This window comes from Dermacentor andersoni, chromosome 11 (assembly GCF_023375885.2).
Source record: "Dermacentor andersoni chromosome 11, qqDerAnde1_hic_scaffold, whole genome shotgun sequence".
NCBI classification, from domain to species: Eukaryota; Metazoa; Arthropoda; class Arachnida; order Ixodida; family Ixodidae; genus Dermacentor; species Dermacentor andersoni.
Genome location: NC_092824.1, coordinates 63,104,513 through 63,130,540, shown reverse-complemented (window position 1 = coordinate 63,130,540; position 26,028 = coordinate 63,104,513). Strand labels below are relative to the sequence as shown.

Here is a 26,028-nt window from a genome sequence, read left to right as displayed (position 1 = left end):
TTGCAACGACGCTCAGGTAAACAAAATAAGCAGTTCTAGAAAAAGTGGAGGTCTAGAGGTCACTTGCTCGTGTCGCCGCGTTATGGCACCAAATGCAGGTAACTGACACTGAGGTTATTGCTGTACCCACCTCCTGTTTTAATATAACCCCACCGTAGAACGACAATGACGTGCCCGCGAGATGCAAGCGCCACCGCCTTTCCGTTCCCAGAAGGGTCAGCCCGCGGACAAACGACCAGAAGGCGCCGGGGGCGCGTCCATGTACACACGCGACGACGAGGCGATGCCCCACCCACCTGAGTGGCAAGAGTAGCAGGATGATGACGGGGAAGACCATCTTTACGTAGGGCCACGGCGCGAACCCGAAGAAGCACATGACCAGCAGCTGCACCACCTGGCAGACGGTGAACACGTGGATCTTGCGCTGCGGGCACCGGCGGATGTAGTGGTTGGGCGGGTAGGCCGCCTGCTCCATGAAGAGCAGCGTGATGCGCTCGAACATCTGGTTGCCGTTGAGCGACGTGATGGCCATGTAGAGGAACAGTCCGTCCAGCACCGCGGTCGGGATGTGCGCCAGCGGGTAGGGCAGCATGAACACCGAGAGCCCGATGAGCAGGTGAGACACGGCGCCCGTGAGGCGGGTCTCGCGCACGCGCACTATGATCTCGTACACGTGGCCCTGGTCGACGCGCTCCTCGACGTCGGCCAGGCTGCGCACGTGGAGCGGCGAGTGGGGCAGCACGCCGTGCATCCAGGGCAGGCCGAACAGCGAGAGCACGCCGTTCAGCAAGCCCACGACCAGCAGGTCGAGGTGGTAGGCGGCGCCCTTCTTGAGTTTGTTGCACGGGTTGTTCACCACCGCCGCGGAGATGTTCTGGTCCATGAAGAACAGCAGCGACAGCGCGAGGCCCAGCCCCATGGCGGCCAGGGCGGCGGGCCACTGCAGCGCCTCGACGCGCGCCCGCACGAACTGGTCGCTGTGGCCGAAGTGGAACTGCTCCGCTGCGGGAAGGGGTAGCGTGCGCGGAAAGCGCGCGAGTAACCGTTACTGCGGCACGTAGCTTTTTGTCTTGTCTCGTATCCCAGACAGGGGCGCATACCCACTACGGGGGATTGGCCAAGAAGCAGGCGGTTGTTCGTATGCTTAGAAGTAAAGCGAAACTAGATTTAAATAGAGGAGCGTGGGACTATAAAACATAGCTTTTTATCCTTAATATTCGATAGTGAGATCCACGATGCGCGTGGTCATCGTCGTCGTATCGCTGCGAAGACGAAGGTCTCACCCAGCGATCTTAACTGACCCCTGTCCCGTCGTCAGCCGACTGGCGCGCTATGCCCACAATTTTCCTATAGTCTCCGTCACTCCATCTGATATCCCGCCGCCTTCGATTACATTTTCTTGCCCACACCCATTCTGCTACTGTGGTAGGGCGTACGCTCTGTGTTCTTAGGCGTTGGATGTCCTGCCCCACCTCTACTTCTTCACATATAGACAGTACACAAATATACGCAAATAGTATTCCGCACATCGAACGTAAACGTTTCAGTCAATTACTGTCAGATACTTCTTTTACCTCAAGCCTAACCTTACGAGTTTTGTGTGAGCTTTCTTATTCTTGATTACATACTTGGAGTTATTAAGGATACAGCAAGACTCACTTTACCGCCTTTCAACTTTCAACTGAACATCCTTAACTGGCTTGCGAAGCGACGCGAGGTATATCTTCTTCATATCTTCTTTTGACTCGACCACAGTGGGGTGGCTGCATGGCTACGGCATGCAGTTGCTGAGTACAAGGTCGCGCGTACGGTTGCCGGTCGCATTTCGACGGGAACGAACAAAAAAAGAGAAACGCCATACTTAGGGGCACGGTAATAGACTCCAGGTTGCGAAAATTAATCCTAAGCACCTCCCCTCCCCTCCAACAGCATCCCTCGTAGGCTTTGGGACGTTAAAGCTCATAATTTAGTTTGATTTGAGATACGGCCCTTGCACTAAATTGCCCCATACAGCTGAACCATGTGACAACAAAGTCGCATGGGAAACGAAAATACCTTCTTCATATCCCATATTTGTTATAATAACATACTTGTTTCACGCTGATATCGTCGAGAAACATATTTAGATTTACTTCGCTGTATCCGATCGTTTAAGATATATTGTTCGTTATATCGAGGTTCGATTTATACCATTCGAAAGCGTTATCAGCAAGTTTTTCCCGGGTGTCAGGGAAAAACAAAGTGCCACGTGGAGTCTAAACTTGCAGGGAATGGAAGGCATGTCACTGGTCATATGCGATATATAGATATGAATCTGCGTACACTTGGAAGAAGCAGCTTTGCTGGAAACTGGGCTGTAATTTCTCAAGGTCGCACAACTCTGCTGTGTGTTTGGGTGTGCTTGCGTGCGTGCTTTTTAATTTTTTTTTACAGATGACGTAGGAAAGGTTAAAGCGTACGCAACAGAGATGGGGCCTTCTGCTCTCTTCCTTTACGTCATGTTTTCCGATTTCCCCACTCGTAGTTCAGGATGACAAATATAATATTGCCATCTGACTACCTTTCCTGCCTGCACTGTTATATCTCTGTCTGACGCTATGAAACCCTTATCGAAAGCTGTTACTGTAGGCGGGAGACGAAGTACAGGTTACATTGGGGGCTCGGGGTGACAGGCAGATGACTACAGAATAGGAGGCGTCGTAGGAAACACTCGGGGAGAATAGGAGATGATTAGAAAACGGAGATGGACATAGTATTCGCTCGAGTAGAATAAGAAATGGCTATATAGGAATGGGAGACGGAGGAGGATACACTGGGGGCGAATGGGAGATGACTAGGCGCGGGAGATGAGGTAGGGAAACACTCGCGGTGATTGGGATACGACCGGGAGACGGCCGGGGGTGGAAGGGACGACGTAGGGTGGCACTCACTCTCGACCTCTCGGAAGACGAACGAGCCGAGGAAACTGAGCGCGATGACCGCCACGGGCAGCGCGTAGTCGGCGAGCATCTCGCGCTTGCTGGCCTGCAGGTAGGGCGTCTTGTTGAAGTTGTACAGGGACACGGCCAGCCACACGGTGCCCAGCATGAGCAGCAGGAAGAGCAGGCTGTTCTCTCGCCGGCACTGGGGCAGGGCCTCGAGCAGCGCCTCGGCCGCCGTCGTGTTGTTGGTGGCCGCGCCCACGTTGTGCAGCAGCCGGCTCAGCGCCTCCACCGTGGGCGGCGAGCACTCGGACGCGTAGTAGTAGCGCTGGAAGTTCTTGTACACGTCGCGACCGGCGTCCACGCAGAAGGCGATGCTGATAAACAGAGCGAAGATCTCCTCCGTCGACCTGCGACGCGAGCGACGCGTAAAACCCCATCAGTCTTTGTCGTTTGAAAGTTTGAAAGTTTATTTAACGTAATGAACGTATACAATGGCAAAGTGCACACTTTTGGGACCCAACGAATTTGTTAAAGGGTCCCTACGTTGATCATCGTCATCGTGCCCACCACCACCACCACCACCACCACCGCCACCGCCACCACCACCACCGCCACCACCACCACCACCACCACCAACAACAACAACAACAACAACAAAAAGAACGACAGTTCGGCTACATGTAAGTAAGGACGATGGTGGCACGGACCAGAGGGAGTACCCACGTCGCCAATTCGTGGCACATGCAGCGCGAACACGCAAAAGCAGCAACGATCCAACCTTTAATCGCCCACGCCAGTGTGTTGGCCGGTACTGTTCTCTTACGTTGTGTAGTAGAATATGACTGAGGTGCGGCTAAGTCGTTTTGCTCAGCTTTCCTATAGAGCCAGTAGATTCCATGCGAATTCCGCTGTCCTAAACACCGGTGGAGACGGTAGTGAGAGCGTAAACCGCACAGAGGTGGCTATCCGACAGCTTTTTCGGTGCATTCGCCAAACATACACCCCACTGGGACGAGCCGCTCTAGTAATCATTTGTACCGTGCGTCTCAGCTAACGTTAGGCAAGCTGGTTAACGAAGAAAAAGAAAAGAAGAATAAAAGAAATCACGGCGCTAGGCCTACGACCTACGGTATTCGGTCACCATACTTCTGCAGATGACTAAACACCGCAAGTCTTACGATCGTATCTTGCACCACGTTTTTTTTTAAATATCTTTTTTCTTTCATTCCTTGAACAGCTTGGCTAACGTTAGCTGGCACAGCCTATATTGCAGGGGCTCTCAGCCCCGTGCTTGGGGTTAGGGCTCACTCTCCGCGAGCGTTCCCGTGCAGCGAGCACGCAGACGAAACTGCGCGCAGACCAACCTACGCGCTCGGCGCCATTGTGTTAGCCTGTTACAGCATCATTCCAAAGCCAGCCTGCTCTGGTTCGACGAGCTATTAGCAGCGAGCGGCTTGAGCTTACGTACGAACGCGGCGGTGCGACTGATAAGATTCTGAGCCGGCAGGCGATCGGGCGCACTGGCCACAGTCACGGCATAGATGGTCTCGGCGTGAGCGTGGTCGCTGGAACTGCGGCTCCTTTTTACGGACGCCGTGATTTCGGCGGCAGGCAGGCGATGGGAGCTGACGGACTGCCAGCCGTTCTACTCGGGCGCCCAGCAAGTATCCCGAGGCAGCGTGCCCTGGTCCTATACCGGCCGACGGCATCGTACCCGTAAGTGGCAGTGGTTTCCCTAACGCGCTTGACCTGTAGCTTGCCGTCTAACAAACAACCTGACGCAAAAACGCCTCTTCATTGAGTCATCCTACTAGTAGAATATATCGCACTAGTATCCGGTCTTCAATACTAAATACGAGCGAAACCGTTCACAATAGGAGTATCAGTATCAGTGGAGTTTACGGGCTACCGATTAAATGCAGTAGACGAACGATAAGCAATCACTTATAGCCGACCGCAAAAAGAAAGAAAAACACTCAGGGGAGTAGTTTGTTGATTGTACATAGCAATGTGCTGCACCTTCGGAGCCGAGGGCGGGCGCACTTTTGCGAATGATTCTTTTAAGCATGAAATACTTTTAGATACCGTTGTCGGCGACCTTCATGGGACCTTGAGCCAAAGGCCAGAGCCGTTATCCGGGCACCCAAACAAGAACATCCGGGCAAACAGTCACAACTTAAGAATATTCAGTCCTGGCCGCATTACATACTCTAGTTACTGCCCAAACAAGTTACAAAAGATACTGCTTCCGAGGTCTTCCTAAAGTTTTTTCACACTATCACTCAACCTGTAACTTTTAGTACGCTGAAGTTTTATTTGTCATTTCCAATAGCGACGTTCAAAAGGCATATACAGGGCACCACACACTTCATTGTCATCTTTTGGTGCTGAGACAGAGTTGTCTGTGCTCTTTTGAACGCCAGCGGTCCGTGAGTTCCGCGGCGCGAGTATTGCGTCACCCCGAGAGATGGCGCCACGCTGCATGGCACCTCTTTCAGGCGCTTTTCTTCTAGCTAAGCAGTGCGCTCTGTCTCCCTGGCGTTATTCGCTGCCTGTCGTGCCGCCTTTAGCTGGTTTTATTCTTCTAGCTGGGTAGCGTCCATATAGGACCAGTGCACAGTATGGCGTGGTGCGGTGTGGCATGCCGTTGCGAACATGTACTACACCCATTTTAATATTATGGCTAGTATCATCCCCAAGCAATCTACTTTGCTTGGGGATGCAAAGTAGAGTTCCGCCTCACGCAGTTAAAGCGTGAGGCGGAAAGTGGAGAGAGAAGGTATGACCAAAGCATGAGAAGAAAAGCATAGTGCCGCTCTGCGGCGACGATGGCTACGAGATGGCGCCAGAGTAGCGCGCGTCGTCTGCTCACCGATGGATGCGGCGAGCGCGTCAGACGATGCTATAGATGCATATGAAAACAAAGCACTGCATGAGCGGAGGTCTGTCTGCGGCGGCTGCTGTAAACACACCCACGCTTCAACCCACGCGCTGCCTCTCGCGATCTCTCGATTAGCGAGAGCGACGGGCCACACTTCACTGCTGGCACCAGGGCACAAGAACAGACTCGTGCAGCCGAGCGCAAGCAGCAACTGCTTACCGAGGATCCGGCAGCCTAACAAGCCGTCGTTTAATGAACCGTCGGGATTTGCCCAGTGATAAACACCGGGGCCAAACGTTTCAGCTTCGCTGATTAGCCGTCTGTATGGAGTGCTTGGGCGGCGATCTCCTTTCTCTAGGCGAAGGTGGTGACTCTGCCTTTGCTTCCCGAACCAGCCTTTTCTATTTTCGAAAGAGCACGCATCTTAACTATACAACTATTATTACTGTTTAGCACTCCTTCAAGTGTTCCTTACCTCGTGCACCACTTCATCAGCTTGCTGGCGTCGAACACGGCGAATAAAAGCAGGAAGAATGTGTTCCACAGTCCCACGCAGGCGTACATGGCGTAGAAGTCTAGGTCGAAGTCTTCGCAGATGTTGTAGATCACTGCGAGGAAGGTAGTTGCGACATTTTTAAACGCCAGCCGTTTCCTTCGTCTTTCATGCTGCATCCTCGCGGGGGCTTGTTTCACGTACATACTAGCTTTTGCGCAGACTGTGTTAGTAATTATTTCGTTAACCAAACCTGATTTTTCTTCGAGTCTAGTAACGTATTCATGGGCCCAAGTTAACAATTCGCTATAGTGAATGTGCATGCTTATTTTGGAGAGTACTACTGTGAAACGAATCGCCGATTGGTTGATGTTAAAATTGACACCGTTTGCATGACTTTCAAGTCGGAGCAAAAAATACCATCATAAAATGTTTAAGGAATTTCTTTGATGATTTGTATTAAATCTATATTTGTGAAAACCCATCTTCCTAATTCTTACACGTTAAGTTATTGTTGAGTGTATTTCTATTAGCGCGAACAATTTTAACTTCATCTCTTCCGCCAATGTTAAAATATTCTTAGTTATACATTTATTTGTATGCAATATTTGTAACCCAGTTTCTATGTTATTTCACTGCTTTCCAGTTAATACCGTATAGCAATTAATATCATTCTAGAATGTCTCCAAGATTTCTTGAATTAGGGAGATCCTTTTTTGTTGTACTTTTTTTATATTTACACACTGCTGCTGTATTATGACTTAAATCATACTTGAGCATGTATGGTCGCCTAATTGACCAAACTACTGACCAAGAGTCGTACTGACCGTAACTTAAGGCACATTTGTACAACATATATATCAGTAGCTCAGACATTTCTTGCGCGCAGTGCGCAAAACTTCAGGGTGACATCGTATTTTTCAATTATATAACATTTTGGCATTGTGGTCGGGAAGGCTTCATTATAGCGTTGCCGTGACTAATTGCCAGCAGATGGGCTTCGTCTGTTTCCGGACTGTGTTATTAACTGAGCATCTGGAATGGTTTTCTTCAACAGAGTAAAACTCCATGGAGAAATGCATACAGTGCTTGCAAAAGCGCAGATGGTATGGCACATATCACAAAGTGCGAGTCTGAAAAAAGTTAAGAAAACACGTATACTAGCTCTGTGCGCAGCATGGTATAATCGTCTAGCCGTACGATTTCGGTTAACTTTAGCGTTGTTTCGCAAATGGTGGGGGGGCCTATCATAGGTGACATTATTCCAAAAAGGAGGTTTCGGCAATTCAAGGCCCGACCCACTTATATAGGCAGTGTTCAGTGGATGTGTGTGCTAAACATGAAGAATTTCGCTTGAAATGAAGCTCCGCGCAAAAAATAACGGAGAGGCCCTTCACGCAGAGTCATGCTTGGCAGAAAAACACTCATGCTTGACAGACAGACAGACAGACAGACAGACAGACAGACAGACAGACAGACAGACAGACAGACAGACAGACAGACAGACAGACAGACAGACAGTGTTTTTGCATTCCGTCTGCATCGGAATGCGACAGGTGCAGACGGGAATCGTACCCTGGACATTGTGCTTAGCATCGGAAGGGTATCTTCACACAAACACCGCGGCGAATAGCACGCTTGCATCACTGTGGGCGCAAGTACATTTATGCGAAGATAGGTACTGTAGCATATAAGAATAAAAAAATATATAAGCAAGAACGCGGAGCCGCTTATAGTTCAACGGTTACCTTTGCAAGCTGCTGGCGTTGTTTATACCAACACTCCTACAAGTACTCAAGTGAAAATTATGACGTGTTAGCACTTTGTTACGTTCGTTCGCATTTCATACAGGTTAACTTAGGCGTTGCAGTATGCTCGCCTGACTTGTTTATAAAAGCACGAGAAATTTAACCTGCGAACCTGAAGCTTGCTGCTACAGCTTATAACACCTTCAGCAGTGATTAAACGCCAACGCAGTGGCTAGTTTGATTCATCACCGTGGCGGCCGCGTTACGTCCATGGTGGAATAAAAAAGCCGAAGTGCAACAAACAGGGCCAGAGATGCGAAAGTCACAGTTTCGCCTGAAGGCGGAAGCATCGATTGCGATAGCAAATTAGTAGACAGCTACACGCAGTTAGTAGTTTTATCGGCCATATAAAGTCGTAATTATTCGCTTACTAACTAAATTAACAAGCATGGTGTCACGCGCGCACAGGCAAACGGAAACACATCTTACTCGATGTGCGCTGACGCTTGCTGTCAAAACGATGGCGCGGGGAAGAGCGGCAGCAGCAGCGAGCGAACTGACCTTCGTGCTGCCTCTCGCTTCAACGCGAACCAAGCAGCGAGAACGCAGCGAGCACGAAGATATGAGCTCTCGGTGCACTTAGACTCTGTGCTCATCGTAGATCACCTTCAAGATAAGGCTCGCGCGGCCGCTCTCAGGCGCGTCATACGCAGCTGCTGCCAGAGTAGACTCCTCGCCGCCCCCCCCCCCCCCCCCCCCCCCCCGGTGCCTTGCGTGCGGTGGAAGACGGCGTGCTTCAACCCCGCCTTCCTCCCTTGCGCGCGAGGGATCAAGCCACCATCCTCGACTCACCCTCACACGCTTTCACTCGCAGCTACGGCATACGGTGCGCGGCCAAGGTGTTGGGGCGCTTGGATTTTATACGGAACATCATGCCGACGCTGACTGAAGAAATACGCATGGAGTGTGCAAATAATTGCTATCGCAGTAAAACGCTCGCGTAGCGCCTTTGGGTGGACGTTAGAGAACCCCAAATGATAAATGTTCGATCCATCTACTAAGGTGTCTCCCGTAACCCCATGCTTGCATTGTGGCATCAAACTTTACAAATCTATCAATCAATCAATCAATCAATCAGTCAATCACACAGCAGCGCATCTTACCCTTGATGTACAGGCTGAGGGGGGCAGTGGTCATGAGGATCACCAACGGCTGACCACCGAACAGGGCGAAGGAGAGGCCGCCAATGGTTTGGCTGATGATGCACTTGCGGACGTCTACTCGGGCCGAGACAAAAAGAACAGCGTCAGTGAACGTACGCAGAACTAATAATGTACTCTACTCGAATGAAGACCAAAGCGCCCTTACCTCCTGTATCACCCGTGGAAAGTGAAGGCATGAGAAAAAAGAAGGCAAAATTGGGAACGAGGCAAGGTCAATCTCCGCGCACATTATCACATGACCTGCGCTCGCTGGTCGATGGCATGCTTGGCATATTTAAGTACAATGCGAGTTCGTGATTCCGTGATACAGTGCAGTTCCGCATAAACTTGTAAGCATAGGCATACTTAACTAAATTGATAAGCATCGTGTCACGCACGCACAACCACACGTGGACGCATTTCACTCAATGACCGCTCGAAACTGACATTCAAAACGCTGGAGTCGGGAATCGCAGGAGCGAGCTAATTTACCTTCGTGCTGCCTCTCGCATCAACGCGAACTATGCCGCGATAGCACAGCGCACGACGGACTCTGTCTCCGTCGAAGATGGCTTTCAAGATACAATGGTGCAGGCGGGCCCGGAGTAGAACGCCCCCACCCTTCCTGACCCTCCCCCGGGCCCGCTGCCTCCCCGCTTTCCTCCCTTGAGTGCACGAGATTGAGCCATCATCGCCTGCTCACCCTCGCACGCTTTCACTCGCACGTACAGCATACGGCGCGCGACGACGATTTTTTTCACCTTCGGACTTTATACGGAACCTCACGGCGACGCCGACAGAGACTCTGACGGCATAAATGCGTCTGGTGTGTCCGTACAATTGCTATTGCAATGAAAATGTATGAAAGTTTGGATGACGCTTAAGCTTCGCCTTTAAAAGTGGAACACGATAGGATTCAACGTTTCCTGAGTGCTTCTCACGTTTCCCGGCAACTGCAGCTTAAGTAACCGTAATGTTTACCGGGAAACGCTGGCGGCGAACGCTATGCACGAAGGCGAGCGTTCTGGTAGAAACGCGGCCTCTATCGTGGGCCGCGAGGCAGCGGAGGCGAACGCCATCTCGAGGTATTGCAAGGAACCGGGCGCGTCGCTTTATGGTCTCTGAGATTTGCGCGCGCCGGCGCGCTCAAATCTCAATGGCCATGGCCACTCTATTAATGGTAAAAACGCTGGAAAAGGGGTCTGCGTTTTGAGTTTCCGCGTAACAGAATTGTGTTTTTTTGTATACTCAAATTACAATCCGACGCTGCCGCATCTGTAGGATGTGCGTAAGTCGTTCTTCACGATTTTACTGACCTATTTTACCTTGATAGATTCAATTAGTTCAGTAACTTCCTTGCGCTGCATGGAGGGCCCACGTAGGTGGGTATGAGTGGGTCGATGTGAAGCTCTTTCCGGACCGACGGTCGACGCTAGACGCGGAACGCCGACGCAGGATTTTCTGCGACGCGGGGTCCCTTAACGCTCTCGCGTTAAAAAGGCCTTCATTAGCTAATACTAATGAAGGCCTTTTTAATGTCGCAGTTGACGCAGTTACGAAAGCAGTTATGCTTAGCACATAATCGCGCAGTGTCGTGGAGCACGCCGTCGCAAGACGTTTCTAGCAGCGGTTCTTTTAGCGCCCATATCTTCTCTTACTCCAGCCTAAGACTGCGCTATATGCTAAAATTATCTAGCGCGAAATAGGCAATGCGTGCCCGTCGGGATAATGCTCATCGAAGACAAAGCAGAACTCGGAGCTGCATTTGACGCAGAGCAGGCGAGATAAAATACTGCCCACGGCAGTGAGCCTTGGTGTGCTTTAGAAATTACAAGCAAAATAAAGAAAGAAGGAAGGAAGGAAAGAAAGAAACCAACGTTGGCAGTGTTTCGCTTTCTCGATGGCGCTAAATAAAGTACGGCTACTTCGTAGAAAGTACAGAAGCTGCACTTGGCCAAGCTCGTATTTTAATTCGCTGAACGCTCAACGCAGTGTAGAAAGACCATTTGGGTCGATCGACTGTTATCTCTAGCGCACGTGGCGTTCCGTAGAATGAAATGTCTGTGTCTCTGTGTTTTCGAACCTAATGAATCTGTTCTCCGTTCGGTGTTGCGTGAAGTCGGCTTGTGGACGATCTGCTTCAAAATGATACGAATCGCGGCGCTCAATTTTTTTTTTTTCTGTGCTGCCAAACGTCTAAGCTGCCCTTATCGAGACAGAGGTCTGAAGTCGAGCGCGACATTCTTGGAAACGATTTAAGCTGTATTTTACGTATAGCCCAGTAAAATTAGCGCAAGCAACGAACTCTCTTTTGCCAGGTGCATATAGATCGGTGTCTCCGACAAAAAATAAACGATCGTTTGCACGCTCCGTTGTCCGAGCGTAGAATGCTGCGTCAGTGTCACTTCAGGCCACAACTTTTTTTGAGTTGAGATTACTTCAGAGAATTGTGCTTCTGCAACCGTTTCGCAAGACCGTCGTAACCATGGGTAACACAGGGCGTTTTCTGCCACTTCGCCCGACTTTTTGGAGAAAGCGGACTGTGTGGCTTCGTTACTGCTCTTCGGTGTTCAGTTGAGTTCATGCTTGCCCCGTGTTTTTTTTTTTTTTTTTAGTTCTTTAACCCCGTTGTGCAGTTCTGTATTTAAATCCTTCACTTTCTGGAAAACCGAAATGCATAATTGAAAGCAAAGGGACGTTGGCATCGCACTTGTAGTCTTCCGATACCCGAACAATATCATGATCAAGACTTGCCACCCTAAAAACCAACCTATACAAAATTTAGGCGAACCATGTAGGCACGTGCCGCAATTCCACATGAAGGCTCCAATAGGGAAAACATGCTTTAAGAGAGAAAGATAGAGGAAAGGCAGGGAGGTTAACCAGATTCGACTTTAGTGTTTGAACCTTGCACTGGGGGGACGGGGAGGAGGGGAATGGGGGTTGGAATGAGGGCATAGGAAGAAAGAAAGAAAGAAAGAAAGAAAGAAAGAGGAAAAAAACAGGAAGCGCTAATAGGAAAGGCGTTCCAATTACAGGCGTTCACAAAGGCCGATCGATGTCAAGAAGCGTAGTAGTGCTTGCACGGTCTTCTGATGCGATGTTAAGTCCGGCCGAAAACTCTATTGCCCCTTGTGCTCTCCTGATTGGTCACTCTATTTCATTCTGCCTCTTCTTGCTGGACGTGTACATGTCAGTACACTGAGGGGTTTAAGAGGACACTTAGGGATTATCACGGATGGCACATCTGAGATTAAGAGGCATTGTTTTTTTTTCGGAAACACTTCAGTCAGGCCGGTGAGGTCATGTTCTGCGTGACAGTTAGTGATTGATGATTGTAAGTGGACAACTTGCTTATTTGAGTTTGGGAATGAGAAATTTACGCCACATTGTAATGCCACAATTGAAGCCAGAAACCAAGTGCATCATACTCCCTTATAGTAACTGTATGACTGGAGGTATACTTTCGGAAAATGCGCGTGAGAAATACATTCTGCTTGCAGTGCATTTGTCCGCGCAGCGACAGCATGCCGCATGATGCTGGCTTGCGCTTCACCAAATCTAAGTGCGTCGCCTGCATCGTTTGCCCGTGTTTATTTTCTTTTGTTCTGTCTTTTGGGGGATGTTTGGTCTCGCTTTCCGTCGACCATCAACTACCACAGCATGGCGATTTTTTTTTAAAGGCTACAGCACTGTTGCTAATCTCTAAAGCGATAATGCACTCCGGTAGCACTTAAGCATTTCAATACGCCAGAGACGCATAGCGTAGACAGTGAATCAAGCACGTCTTGAAATAATCTGAGGACACTCGCCTATCTTGCCCTTGGTGTTGGTGTCGTTCAGCGCTCCGAAGGCAATGGTTGGCAGAAGGCAGGCAAAGTAAAGAAAGAAGATGGTGGAGACGGTCTTGTAGATTGTCCGGTGGCCTACCACTCCTGCGATATACGAGGAGAGAGAGACAGAGAGAGAAAGAGGGAAAAAAAACAAACATTCAAATCGGAGGTGACTTGTGCGCGCCACGTTGTACGTGGTTACGGAACACTCGCTTCTAGCGAACCCAAACTCAGTAGCGTTTGGGCGTCCAACTATATTTCCACATAAAAATACAGCTAGATGCCTTCGGCGTGCCGGTATACCTTGTAGCATTATACTGTTACTGCCCGTTCAAGGCACACGGACTGGAAGAATCGTTGGCACGCGGTGCTGATACACTTACCACGTGACGTACCCCCTCAAACGATCCTCGACTCGAAGCGGCTTGCTCCAGTCCATCGAGCTGAGCTCAGCGCAGCCCCTTGGCTGACAAAGAAGCTCTGTTTCTCGGGAATTGCAGTGGGAGTATTAATGAAGCGAATTGACCAGTGGCCGAGGAGCGGCACTGTTGTCCACATCCTTGAGTCGAAGTGGGGTGTGCGGCAGATGAATGTTATAGAATGTGGGGTAATTAAAGGTCGCTAATCCCGTACTTCGCAGACACAGTGCACAGCTATAGTATGAACAGTGACGCTGGCATTTTTAGGAGCTAAAGGCGAAGGGACATGAGTTTATGCAGAGGTAACGTAAAGGCAGGTTGGCCTGTATACATAATTCGAGAGTTTCAGCTTTGCGTGATACGCTGTATACGTTACCGTGACACTTGATACGTCATTACCATTGCGCATGCGCGGCTTATAGCGCCGGCTACTGGTCATGTTAACGTGACTGCGTAAAAGAACAATGACAGCGCACATAGAAGCCCAGACCGCCCAAATCGATCCGAATTCGCCCTCGTTGCTTGCTGTCCATCGTAGCAGCAACAAATAAAGGGTGAAATCAGCCATCGCATAGTCCCATTTCGCACCGAGGACAAAGTTTAACATTGTTTTGCCTATTAGCCTATTAGCCGTTTTGTTTTGACGCTGCTGTAGGCATAGAGAGAAAGATAGCCGGGAAAGTGTTTCGATTCACATTTAGGGGAACTGGCATCACAGCATTAGGGTTCGTGATGCACTAGCGATGCGGAACGCTTCAAAAGTCTATACTTCTTTACTGCAGCGCAGTTTGACTGTGCACTGCAGCGTGGTACTCGATGACGGTATGCTGAAACGCTGTTCTGTCGTCACGTCTATATACACCGCGATTCGGCGAAGATGCGGCTCATGCGCCGTAGACGTAACGTATCACATGAGCGTAGCACGAAGGTAGAAATTCTCTATCGACCCAAATGCACTCTACCGCTGTACGCGCAACCCAGCAGGCTGCACTGAAGCAAAATCGGTGGGCACTTACCATCTATATAGTCGCTGACGTAGTGCGACAACCGCCGTCGCAGATCGTCATTGAGACCTTGAGCGATGGGACACCTACGGGGCTACGTTGGCGAGTCCGTTTGCCAACGTTTAGCACGCAGTAGGGAGGGGGGAGTGAGAAAGAAGACAACAACTTCCCTCAGTCACACTGGCACTCGCGCTACCACGGCGTCGATTACAAGACACGCAACGTATTCAAAGACTACTGCAGGGACCACGGGGATGCTACTTTCCGAATCGAATGCTGGTCGCACGGCAGGCAGCTTGGCCCCAAATACATTCGTGTATTCCACTGTGTTTTCAGTTGATTTTTGCAGGCGCAAAGAGAGTACCGATGAATTATCTTTATTCAGCGCAACGGCCCAAGAAGTTAGTGTCGCGAGTTAAGGTGTGCCTCATGTGAGGGAGTCATAAATACTCCAGCTGAAGTCGTGTCGAACTGTGGTTTTCTCTGGAATTGGCGTCAGTGTGTATTGGTTAATCTTGTTGGCTAAAAAATAAAGGCAAGAAAAAAAAAGCTAGAGCTTCGGCGGAACATAAGCGAACACTCAGGAAGGCGTCGACAAAAAGTGTTTCGTGTCATCATCTTCTTCACGTGGTGGTTTCAGTTCTTGCCGATCTTTTTCTCGTCTCGTCGTATGCTCTATGTACCGATTCTCCGAACGGCGTACACTACAGAAAATAATAATAAGTTAAGCGAGCTTGAACGTACGCATAGCGAACAGTATGGAAAGGTCGAAGAAGCGGAAGGCTCAACCAGTGCTGGGGAGCTATTTTAGACACGGTCAAGTTTCGAGCCAATCAGAGAGGCCGTAGCAGCTCCGGCAGCAAATCAGAGCCGACAACATGGCGAAGGTTTACATTTGTAGGAATGTGAAGATGTCTAGAATACACCCCCCAGTCACATATTCTTCTTCTACGCGCTCTTTGTTGGGGCACTGCTCCTCATTACGCGCGTACGTTTTCTTTTATTTATATGTACTATTGACCCGATGGTCGTTGCAGGGCGGGTTCAATATACAGCGAAATCATTTGCTTTACGTTGACCAAAACTTAGCGCAGCTTCCACAGTCTCTGGGCGCATAACGGAGTTGTACGTTTAACCCACGGCACGTATGCGGCCTTAGTGCTTGTCGACCTCTGGCTAGCGTTGATAGCGTTGGACAAGCAGCTGAAATGGATGCAACCAAATAACGCGATGTCGATGCTGCTTGTGTCTGCGTAGTTTTGTTATTCCAGCTCTGCCGTGTCTGCTTTGTTTATGCACTGTGTATATGTTCGTGTGTGTGCTGGATCAAGGCCTTCACCATGCATACCCTTCTTGGGCTGTTAACGCTGCCATTTTCTCTCTGCAACAACCAAACGGACTTTACCACAGTCGATTCGCACTCATGAGTGTGATTGTATACGGATGCGTTTCGGTGTTTTACAACCATGAAGAAAATTTGCCGTCAATTGAGACAAAACTGAGAAAGTGCTCGTTTATAACGGCGCGCGGTGGTGCCCCTCACGAGCCAAATATGACAGTCTATACAGGCCTGTCTTCAACATATATTACAGTACAGCTGCGACACAACACCTTAACTTGCGACATTTTTTTAAAAACTTCACTGGACCCTTAAGAATGATTAAGAATGTGCATGCGACGTCAGCGCAAGCCGGCTGCATTGACTCTCTGCGCGCCGCCGTGCGTTCAGCATTCGACGTGGACGGAACTGAGTCTACAGAGCTACGGGTGGCAGCCCTGCGCCTACGCCCTCACCTCACGCTTTCTTCTGGAGGCCTGCTGCTGGAGCGAAGGAGGAGGAGGAAGTCGGGAGGAGAGCGAGGCAGGAAAGAGAGAGAGAGAGAGGGACCCCCCCACAGGGGGAGCTGCTCAAGAAGGTCTCATCGTCATGCGGGTCAACGAAGTGAGCTTTGTGCGGCTCTACAGTTTGATCACGAGAGACATCGTGTCTACGTACTACAATTGTGTTGTCACCCTGCCGCAGCAGCAAAAACAACGTCCACGGTGTCGGCGAGGAGTCGGTGCCACTGCGCATGCGCGGGAGTCGGAGCGCCCCCTTCGCGCATGCGTAGTGGCTCGGAGCCCTTCCCGAATTCGTAGACCAACATTCAGATGACTGAATAAGTAATGGGACAAGGAGGCAGTAACAGTGAACCAATGGTGAAATCACGTAACGCTATAACTGTGTCGATGGATAATTACTGACTGCGTTAGTCGCACTGAAATTACAAAGGATCACTCGACACTAATGTAAAGGGAAACAATAAAATGTCCTCACACCCAATGGTGACACCAAATCCACCCGAGACGTTCATTTGAGGGATCGTCAGCCGTTTGTGCGCACGCGCGAGTAAAGCGGGCGTGGGAGACAAAATTTGGGAGCTTTTCATCCTTGAATATATGACTCTGCCTAAGCACTACGGAGGAGGTTTCTTAGCGCGTGTTGTAGGCGTTTGTCCCTAGGCGTGCCGGCAGTGCGGTGTGGGGTCGAGTTTGTTTACGCTCAGACGCTGGCTGCCGGCGCGGTAAAATAGCTGAAGCAGGGAGAACTGACGCCCTATTTGGCGACCGCTGTGTCGGACAGACTGTCTCGCACCTGAGGCGCTCGTGCTAAGTCAGTCGTGGCGGATCATAGCTTGCGACCGTAGTAGAGTCCGGGCCGCATATATTGAAAATCTAGAAGGCAAAGCGCCTTAACAAGTCTCTCCGACGTACCTTCAGAGGCAAATTCCTGACTGGTGTTGAAGTCGCGGGGCGCGGTAGTGCTGAACTTAGCGTCAAAAGTTGGCGGCTGGACGTAATTACATTTCTTCAATCGTGTTTTTACTCATTGTGACAACGTGTCATTATTTCGCATTATTGGCGATGCCTCCAGGACACCAAAGCGGCAACGGGGACACCATAGCTAGAACCCGGACTGGTCCGTGGGTTGGGGCTCGCCGAGGCCTGCACGCTTCGGTCTTGGTGGCCCCAACCCACGGGCCGCCCTAATTCCAGCTTTGACGCCCCCGCGCTGCACCTTGGGTGCCCTGGAGATCCTGCGCCGTCCGCTTTATTATAACCTCAGGTGCCCTCATGAGGCCTCCGCTTGCCACTTACATCTGCACTCGTGGAGCAGTGCTTGTAAAAAATCCAATCTATCGTCGCGACGAAAAAAGCGATTCGCGACTTGTACAACGTCAGTCAGAACCTTGCCCCTTCAGAAACAGCGATCACTAAATGGGGCTTCCGTGCCCACTACTTCACCGCACAGGCAGCCAGCGGCGGAGCGTAAACAAAGTCGACCGCACTCCGCATTACCGGCATGTCTAAGGGACAAACGCACACAACACGCGCTAAGAAACCTCCTCCGTAGTGCTTCGGCAGAGTCATATATTCAAGGAGCAAAAGCCCCCAGATTTCCTCTCTCACGCCCGCTCTTACTCGCGCCTGCGCAGAAACGGCTGGCGATCCCTCAAATGAACGTCTCGTCCAAATCCACCCGTCTGATTTGTCAGACAACCCACCAACCACGCGGCTGTAGATTCAGTCAGCGCTATATGCGAGTAGGCGTTGCTGCAAGGCCCCCTTACCGGGAAGTCTAGCTGGGCCTGCGATCCCCGCAGGTGCACGGGATTACTCTGCTCGGCTGCCAGGTCCTGCGCGTGCTTCAGCAGCACGTTTTTGAACTCGGCCTCGGAGTGCACCTCCAGGAGGCGCTGCCGGAAGTCCATGTCGGCGAAGATGGTGGCGAACGTGCGGCCGGTTTCGAGGGCGTTCTTGGTGCCTTTCTCCTTGCTCGGCGTCAGCACCAGGATGAAGAAGCGCACCTCGTGACAGGTGCGACCCATGTTGGCTGGGTGCTTGAGCCGTGCCACGGCCACGTGCCGCTTCTGCAGGGACGGCAGCGCGCATCTGCGAGGGGGAGCGAGGAGGTCACGTGTTTCGCGCGAACTCGTCGGCACATCCGCGAGTATGTATACGCACTCGAGGGCATACTTTCGAGAGACTCAAGGTTACACGCAACAGTAGACGTAGGGACATTACTGCACCATAACGTGTGACGTCATATACTTTAGCTACGTCAGACGGAGGCTGGCTAATTTTTTTTGTTAATAAGGAAGAATTGGACTGCGATCGAAATTAAATGAAAGTTCATCCCGGAATCTACCGCCGACTTTCCCCGTTCCTAAACGAGACACTAGTGAAACACAATTCCAAGTCGGAAACTATGCTTCAGCCTGAGTTGGCTAACCTCTCATAGAACCTTGCTTGCTGCTACAGCGTGACTGCGCCATTTTACTCATACTCCCTATCCCAAAGGCACTGGCTATGAGTGTCAAGGTATTGCCTATGCTGTTGTGTTTCATTAGACAAAAGAAGGAGAGGAATGAATTGCGCCGCTGTACGCAAATACAACGTGAAAATTGTGTAGTGTTACGTTGCGCCGTACGCCGTTACGCCATACTGGGGACACGTTTTCTTTCTTTTCTTTTGTTGTTTTTTTACGCGAAAATTCGCGAGTTTAGCAGTTTGGCTCAAACGTTGCTATAAATGCCGGCAGCAGCTGCGTTTCCACCGAAAGACGAAATGCCAAGGCAGTTTTCTTTTCTGTCATTTCTTTTTTTTTTTTTTGTAGAAGCAAATTCCCCCCCCCCCCCCCTCCTCCCAGTCTCAACTGTCTGTCTCGTATACGGATACGCCCTGCATATAGTTAAGTCATCCTCTGTCGCCGAGAGGTGCGCAGCGCGGCTGACAAGCACTGTGAAAGGCTTCAGTGAAGTATACGTATAGCGGATTGAGTGGAGCATACAGCGGGCTTGGCAGCCGCACCCGTCATCACGCAAGCAGAGGCGTGCGAGCGGTCGCACCTGTTCCCCCGGCACGCTATAACTGGCGGGGAACGCGGAGCCATAGCGCTGGCCGCTAATGGCGTCACGTGCAGTGCGGATTACCAGGGGGCGCTGCTGCGGCGCTACGCGCGCGCCATCTGTTAGCTCTTCTCGGTAGGTAAGTGCGAGACGACAGCTTATTCTTTTTTTTTTTTTTTGTTCGCCACCGTATAACGAAGCTCGCGTCAATATCACACAGCCGTTTTTCTACGTTTGTTCGTCGTTAGCTTGTACTGTAACGCTGAAATCTCTAAGTGTACGCTGAACAAGGAATATAAGATTAATTTTGGATTGCTCAAAAAACTCTGAAGGGTGCCAGGTTGGGACAGCTTGTAGTCCGGTCGTGTCGCAGGGGTGACAAAATCTCGCGTTTGCACTTCGTAGTCCTGCTCTCTGGATCGCAGCTGTGTACGCACCGGTGATTTAAGCTTTTCAATATGTCATAGAGATCAGCTTTTTTCTTTCCTGGGTGGAGACTTGGTTAACCAGAAAAAAATGACGCAAACACCGGAGAACGTGGGGCGACGCCACTTTCAATTTGCTGCACTAGCACCTCACGACGTCACGGTTTTTTAACAGCTATTGTTGGTAAATAATTGGAGGCGTCTCGACAGGCAATGTTTAGACTGAATTCTAAAAGTACCAAAGGCCTGGGGAGTTTTGATAGCGTTTTCTACGCGATAAGGGACTCTGGGAGGCGGAAAAATACTCTGAGCTAAGTGACGTCGCACTGCCGTACCGGCATTGTATAGTTTGGATGCGGAATTCGGAAATAAAAATCTTTGGCCGTAATTTTCTTCGCAATAGTATGCCAACCGTTTTCCGTCATAAATGCAAGCACAGTTTCGAAACAATGCTTTCCCGATCTACAGTAGTTAGGTGTCGCTTTTCGGCGCACCATAAATGGTATCGCATGAAATCGGCTGGTCACAAGCAAAGCAAAACACTGACTGACTAACAACGCCACTCATCAAGGTATTTTCATTTCTGTAATGAATAACCGAGAGAACAAATTGCGCAAAGGTACTTAGAAACTTATTAAACTCCCATAGAAACTGTTTGAATGACGTGTAGGATGTCAAACATAGCTAATCCAAATTATGAGCTTAAATTCAGCACTTTTTCGCAGTAATTCACAAAAAGTTGAAGAAACCACGTGACAACGGTAAGTACACTGTCAAAGTTAAGCTTCAAACGCGTTGAAAGCTTCTCCTCCTATACCTTATTTTTAATATTTTGCGTCTGGACATCGTAGTTCCATTGTTTGATACTGCTTCCTATGCAGTAGATTTATTCATCTTACGCAATTTCCTGTACAACACTTATTCAACTGCCTCGAATCTACTCCTGTTATAGCCTTGAATAAGGAGCGTTGGAGTACGTCGAAATAAATTTGCACATAGGAGAAGGACGGGTAATTGCGGATAGCTAGCGAATGCAAAAATAATTTATTTAACGTTTGTGGCCGAGCAGCTCGACGAGTCTCGTGTGACTCAAGCAACCGAAGCGACCTTTTCGGCTTCATTTATTGAATAATTGGTGGGTCAGAGGGTTCCAGTGGTTATAGGCGCGTATTAGGCAAACGGGGTCGAAATTTTCTGTGCTGTAGGTTCGCATTAGGATTGCCTTTGTGGTACAGGGTGCGAGACTGTCTGTCGACGTGCTAAATTAATGGCATCTTCGCGGACAACTTTCTGCGGCAGCGCAGAGAAAGCTACGAGGTCGGCGCTTCCGATCATGTGCTACTGCGCCGCGTAGTCCCACAGTATTTGGCAGCGCTTTCTTGGCCTCTTTCACCTGTCTTCATGGTTGGTCGATGGTCGGGCTCAGTTCTGTTCTGTTCTGTTCTGTTCTGTTTTGTTTTGTTTTGTTCTGTTTTGTTTTGTTTTGTTTCGTTTACATTGACAATAGTCGTCGATGGTCTCTGCACAAATTCTCGTTTTGTTCTCTCGGAGCTCATTCTGAATCAGCCCAGCTTGCTAGTCAAGACAGGAAGCTGGGCTCCTTGGTTTGCTTGGGCATTGTGACATGTTTCTCTGTATCTCCCCCTTCCGCTCTCTTTCTCTGTATAACCCCTTTCGCCCTCCCCCCATGCAGGGTAGCCAACCGTAACTGCCTCTGGTTAACCTCCCTGCCTTTCTATGCATCCTTCTCTCTCTCTCTGACATGTTCACAGTGGTCAACAGAAACGGACATCCCAACACGGAGACAAAACATTCGTCGCTCCGTCCCATGTTCTTTAAACTGTTTGTCCTTCTTTTAGCGCAAAAAATACGTCAGAGTACTTAGCTACTTAGCGATGGTTTCAACTTAAGTAAATTATATGCTGGGGGTTTTACTTCTCAAAACCATGACCTGATTCTGAGGCACAGACTAGTTTTTGACCATGCGGGATCCTTAAACTGGCGCCAGAATCTTAAGTGCTTGAGTGTGTTTTGGATTTCGCTACCACCGAAATGCGGCCGCCGCGGCCTGGAGCGAACCCGAGACCTTGAGACTAGCAACGCAATGCCATAACCATTGAGCTACTGCGGCGGGTGCAACAATTTCGCAACAGCGAGGAGAGTAAGTACCAATCAAATTTAAGACTGAGTTGCGTAGGTGTAATTAGTTCGAGACAATATTTAACGTGTAATTATTTCTGTTCGTACCTGTTTAATACCGGTGAATTAGTGTTTGCTAATAAATATCGGGCATAGGAAGTGAATAATATCTTTGAAAAAATGGGCGCGTATGGGGATCGTGGGGAACATCCATAAAACTACGGACGGCCTTTTTTTTTGTGTTCTATGCAGTGTGGTGATATTAGTAAGTGTTGTAGTACCCCAAACAAGATAACAATAGCTAATTCGACTGAGAAGTAGGGACTTGCACAGGAGAAGCTTGATGCTTTTAGGGAACAAAAATTCTTAGCCTGCACAAGATTCCACTCGCACGGAATATTTTAGCAGCGACGAATTCCAAACGCGTTTTCCGCGGCATACCTTGCTGTAATATAACCCCAAGACCTTTAACAGTGGGGACAATTGAAATACTAATCGAATTATTGAGTTGTGAGGTTAACCCTGTAGCGACGTTACAATTTTTCGGTCTGAACAGAACAGCCTGATTAGTGCCTGATTAGCGATTAGCCTCAGTGGAACTCAGTGCAGTAACCAGGATAGTTGTGTTGTCCGCGTACATAATTAATTTTACATTATTATCACTAGTAAATAATTCATTATTATATATACGCAAAGAAAGCAGAGGCCCCGGGATACTTGCATGTGGCATTCCCGCGTGAACTGGCTTTACATTTGACGTGTATCTCTCTATGATCACTTGTTCCGTACGGTGTTGAATATATGATTGCATTAGTTCAAGGAAGACGCCACGAAATCCATAATGTTCTAGTCTGTTGAGTAGTGTAGCACGGTTTATACAATCGATTCGAATAATCAACAAAGATACCCAGAGTGCACACCTGCTGTTCAAACGGCTGCAATTCTTTTTGAGTATGTCAGGCCGTTTCTGTTGACTGCCCTTTCACAAAACCACACTGCATACAATTTAGTGATCAGTTTGTGTTTGATTAGAAACGATGTCATGCCCGCATGTACTAGTTTTTCTATACCTTTAGAAAGAATTGGCAACGCCGATATTGGTCGGTAGTTTGCTAACTCGTTTTTATCACCGCCGTTGTGCCAGACTATTAACTTCGCAATTTGAAGTTCTTCCGCGAACGTGCCATTGGAGAATATTAAGTCAAAAATGTGTACCAATGCAGGTGGAATCAAGTCCATAACATGCTTGATTGGCGTGATGTCAAATCCGTCGACATCCCAATAGCAGCTGTTCCTCATTGGCATAAAAATAATGAATACCTCGTTTCCCGCAGTCGGCGCTAAAAAACGCCGATTGATTATTCCGGCAGCCAAGGTAATTCAAAGAATTAGGATCATGAGCACTGTTTACTAAGGTTGTAAAATAGTTATTAACAGTATTGGCAAGCGCCTCGTTAGGTAATACGTCATCACCTAATGTGATTCTTCTAATAGTCGTGTTCCCATCTCCTCGCCCGAGAAAAGCATCAATACGCCTCCAGGCAACATCTGATTTCCTTACCACGTTGTTATTAAACAAAATATGTAAATGCTATCTCTTCTCTCTGCGCAGAAGGCTGTTTGCGTTGTTCCTTTGTGCTTTAAAATCGTGCAATGCTTTTTCGGTTCTGGTGTCAGTAAAATTTTTGTATAGGTGATTTTCGGTATGAATTTCACTTATACAATATTTTTATTTATCTATGACATTTTGCCTTTACGTACCGGTTTAACTACTTTCTATTTAAAGCATTTATCATAGGTATTCTTACACCTAGCGCAAGAATATTCATAAGCAGTTTCTGAATCTCTGGTACGCATCGTTTCTGACCAATCGATTAGTGATGTTGCGTCACAAAAGTTGTTTAGGCTGTGCATATTGATATCTCAAACCATTTGTTGGAAACGGTGTTTGTATCTTGTAAGTGAACACTGGGTCATGAAAAGAAATATTGGAAGGTGGTCATCTATATGAGCACATTTATGTGTTAGAGTGGAGGATGCTGGTTACGAAGACGTCAATTAATGTAGATGTATCCGTTGAAACACGAATCGGACTATTTGTAACATTTTCAAGACCATTCCATTCGATTGGCTTGCTAAATTTTTCTCGAAAAGTAGAAACCTTTAAAAAAATCAATGTTTAAGTCTCCTGCCAAAAGTAACTTGTAATCATTATCAATCGCCCAACTCAAGTACTTCTCTACAAAAGACAGAAAAGCAAACAATATGTTTGTTTTCCGTCGCCCAGCCTAAGCAAGTGCGAATGATGTTCTGGGACAATTTCCCAGGAGCTATATGTCAACGCCGTGCGCTTCGCCTCCGTAACAGATTTCCTGTCAGTGCCGCAGATAGTTGTCAGTGGGTGCTATCGCGGCTAGTGTCAAATTCCGCCATACTTTCGAATTCGGCCATGTTGTCAGCGCGGATTGGTCCAGAGGGCTGATGCGGCCTCTCTGATTGGCTCGAAATGGCGCCATTACAGAATTTGACGCTACGGAGAAACTTGACGATGTCCAGAGCGTGATCCCGTGAGTATACAGTCTGTTTGGGCTCATGCGCTTCGGACAGCGTCGAGAAGGGAATCCGCTCACAATGCGCAGATCCAGGACTGGTCGTAGTCGAATCCTCCCCCCTCTCGCATACACGTTCCCTGGATCGTCCTGGATAGTAGGTGCACTGGGAGAGAGAGAAGAAAAAAGGGAAAGGGCACGTTTCAGTGACCAAGTGACGTGGCGTGTAAATGGTGATAGTCTTTTGTTTCACACCGGCAGAAGAGTCAACTGGTTATATCGAATCCGCATATACGCTTAATGCTCACTTGTATGGCCGGACCACCGATGAGCAAATTAGTCGAATTTGGAAGAGGAAGGAATAGGTTACATTATGAGAAAGAATTCAAACAATGCGAGTGAATTCGTATGTCGTCGCTTGTCCAAAAATGAACGAAAGTTACGGGTTCTTGATGATACATGAAGTATCAGGCAGATATCTCAACGACTGCCGACGTTTGCGCATGTTTCTTGCCTAGATTAAGTTCGATCAAACATAAGCTACGTCTAATAAGAACTACATTGCGGCATTGAATATGTGAAGGTGCGTTATGTACAAACGTTTTTTTCACCATTCCGGGAGTACCCGGACAAAACACAACATCTATAAAGTCATTGAGCAGACGAGGACAAAGTTCGCAGCAATCTGCGTAAGAATAGCAACTTATTTTTGTACATGAAATACCTGGACACAACTGTTTACTTAACAAGACTTGGGAGCGGGCTAGTTCGTAATGCATGAGTAGGGCTGAAGCCCGCATTCACACAATTCGCGCTTTAACTCTACTCGTTATTATTTAAATACTGTTATTCAGAACCGGACATCAGTACATGCTTAAAACACACCATTCCCGTTGCAGACATACAACCCGGCACAGCATCATTGAGAACGTATTTTCAAAACAAGACAAGAAAATGCTTTCCTGCGCCATACACTACTTCTTGAGTGTGCGTTGACGCAATGATGAAAAAAGGAACAATGGCGAAAAATACTGGTTAGGCATCGTGCCTACGCTGTTTACACGCGGTATACAGGCTTGCGTTAATCGAGTTAACAGCCCACGGGGCCCTGTGCCTGGCAACCGCATGGCAAAACGACTGGAACTCCTTTTGACTACCTTGACGCAACGATGACAAAAGAACATTGGTGAACAACACTGGTTAGGCATCGTGCCTATGCTGTTTACACGCGATATATGCTTGCGTTAATTTAGGTGACAGCCCACGCATCCCCGTGCCTGGCAATCGCACAGCACAATGGCGGTGTACTCCTTTTGCCATGAACGCCGACCGCGCATGCGGCGTAGGTGTCGCGCACGTTTGCGAACGGCTGCAAATCAATTAACACGAAGCACCGTTTCCTTCCTTCGGAACCCATCATCCACACCTCCGCTCGAAGCTCGTATAATCAAGCCCGCTAAACCCTGAAGTCGTAGCTACAAAACCCAAGCACGGTTTGCTTTGCTCACGATTGTTACAATCC

At 48.9% G+C, this 26,028-nt stretch overlaps 1 protein-coding gene across 1 annotated transcript in view; it reads right to left on the bottom strand.

Annotated features, from left to right (window-relative positions):
* The window catches only part of LOC126517501 (solute carrier family 4 member 11-like), a 104,590-nt gene that overhangs the window by 7,550 nt on the left and 71,012 nt on the right, over nucleotides 1–26,028 (bottom strand). The window contains exons 5-12 of the mRNA XM_050167233.3: nucleotides 24,588–24,672; nucleotides 18,116–18,437; nucleotides 14,517–14,598; nucleotides 13,055–13,183; nucleotides 9,210–9,326; nucleotides 6,281–6,413; nucleotides 2,931–3,331; nucleotides 297–1,002 (exon numbers count right to left, since the gene is read on the bottom strand). Of these exons, the coding sequence (XP_050023190.1) occupies nucleotides 297–1,002; nucleotides 2,931–3,331; nucleotides 6,281–6,413; nucleotides 9,210–9,326; nucleotides 13,055–13,183; nucleotides 14,517–14,598; nucleotides 18,116–18,437; nucleotides 24,588–24,672 (1,975 nt within the window). The remainder of the gene's footprint in view (nucleotides 1–296; nucleotides 1,003–2,930; nucleotides 3,332–6,280; nucleotides 6,414–9,209; nucleotides 9,327–13,054; nucleotides 13,184–14,516; nucleotides 14,599–18,115; nucleotides 18,438–24,587; nucleotides 24,673–26,028) is intronic.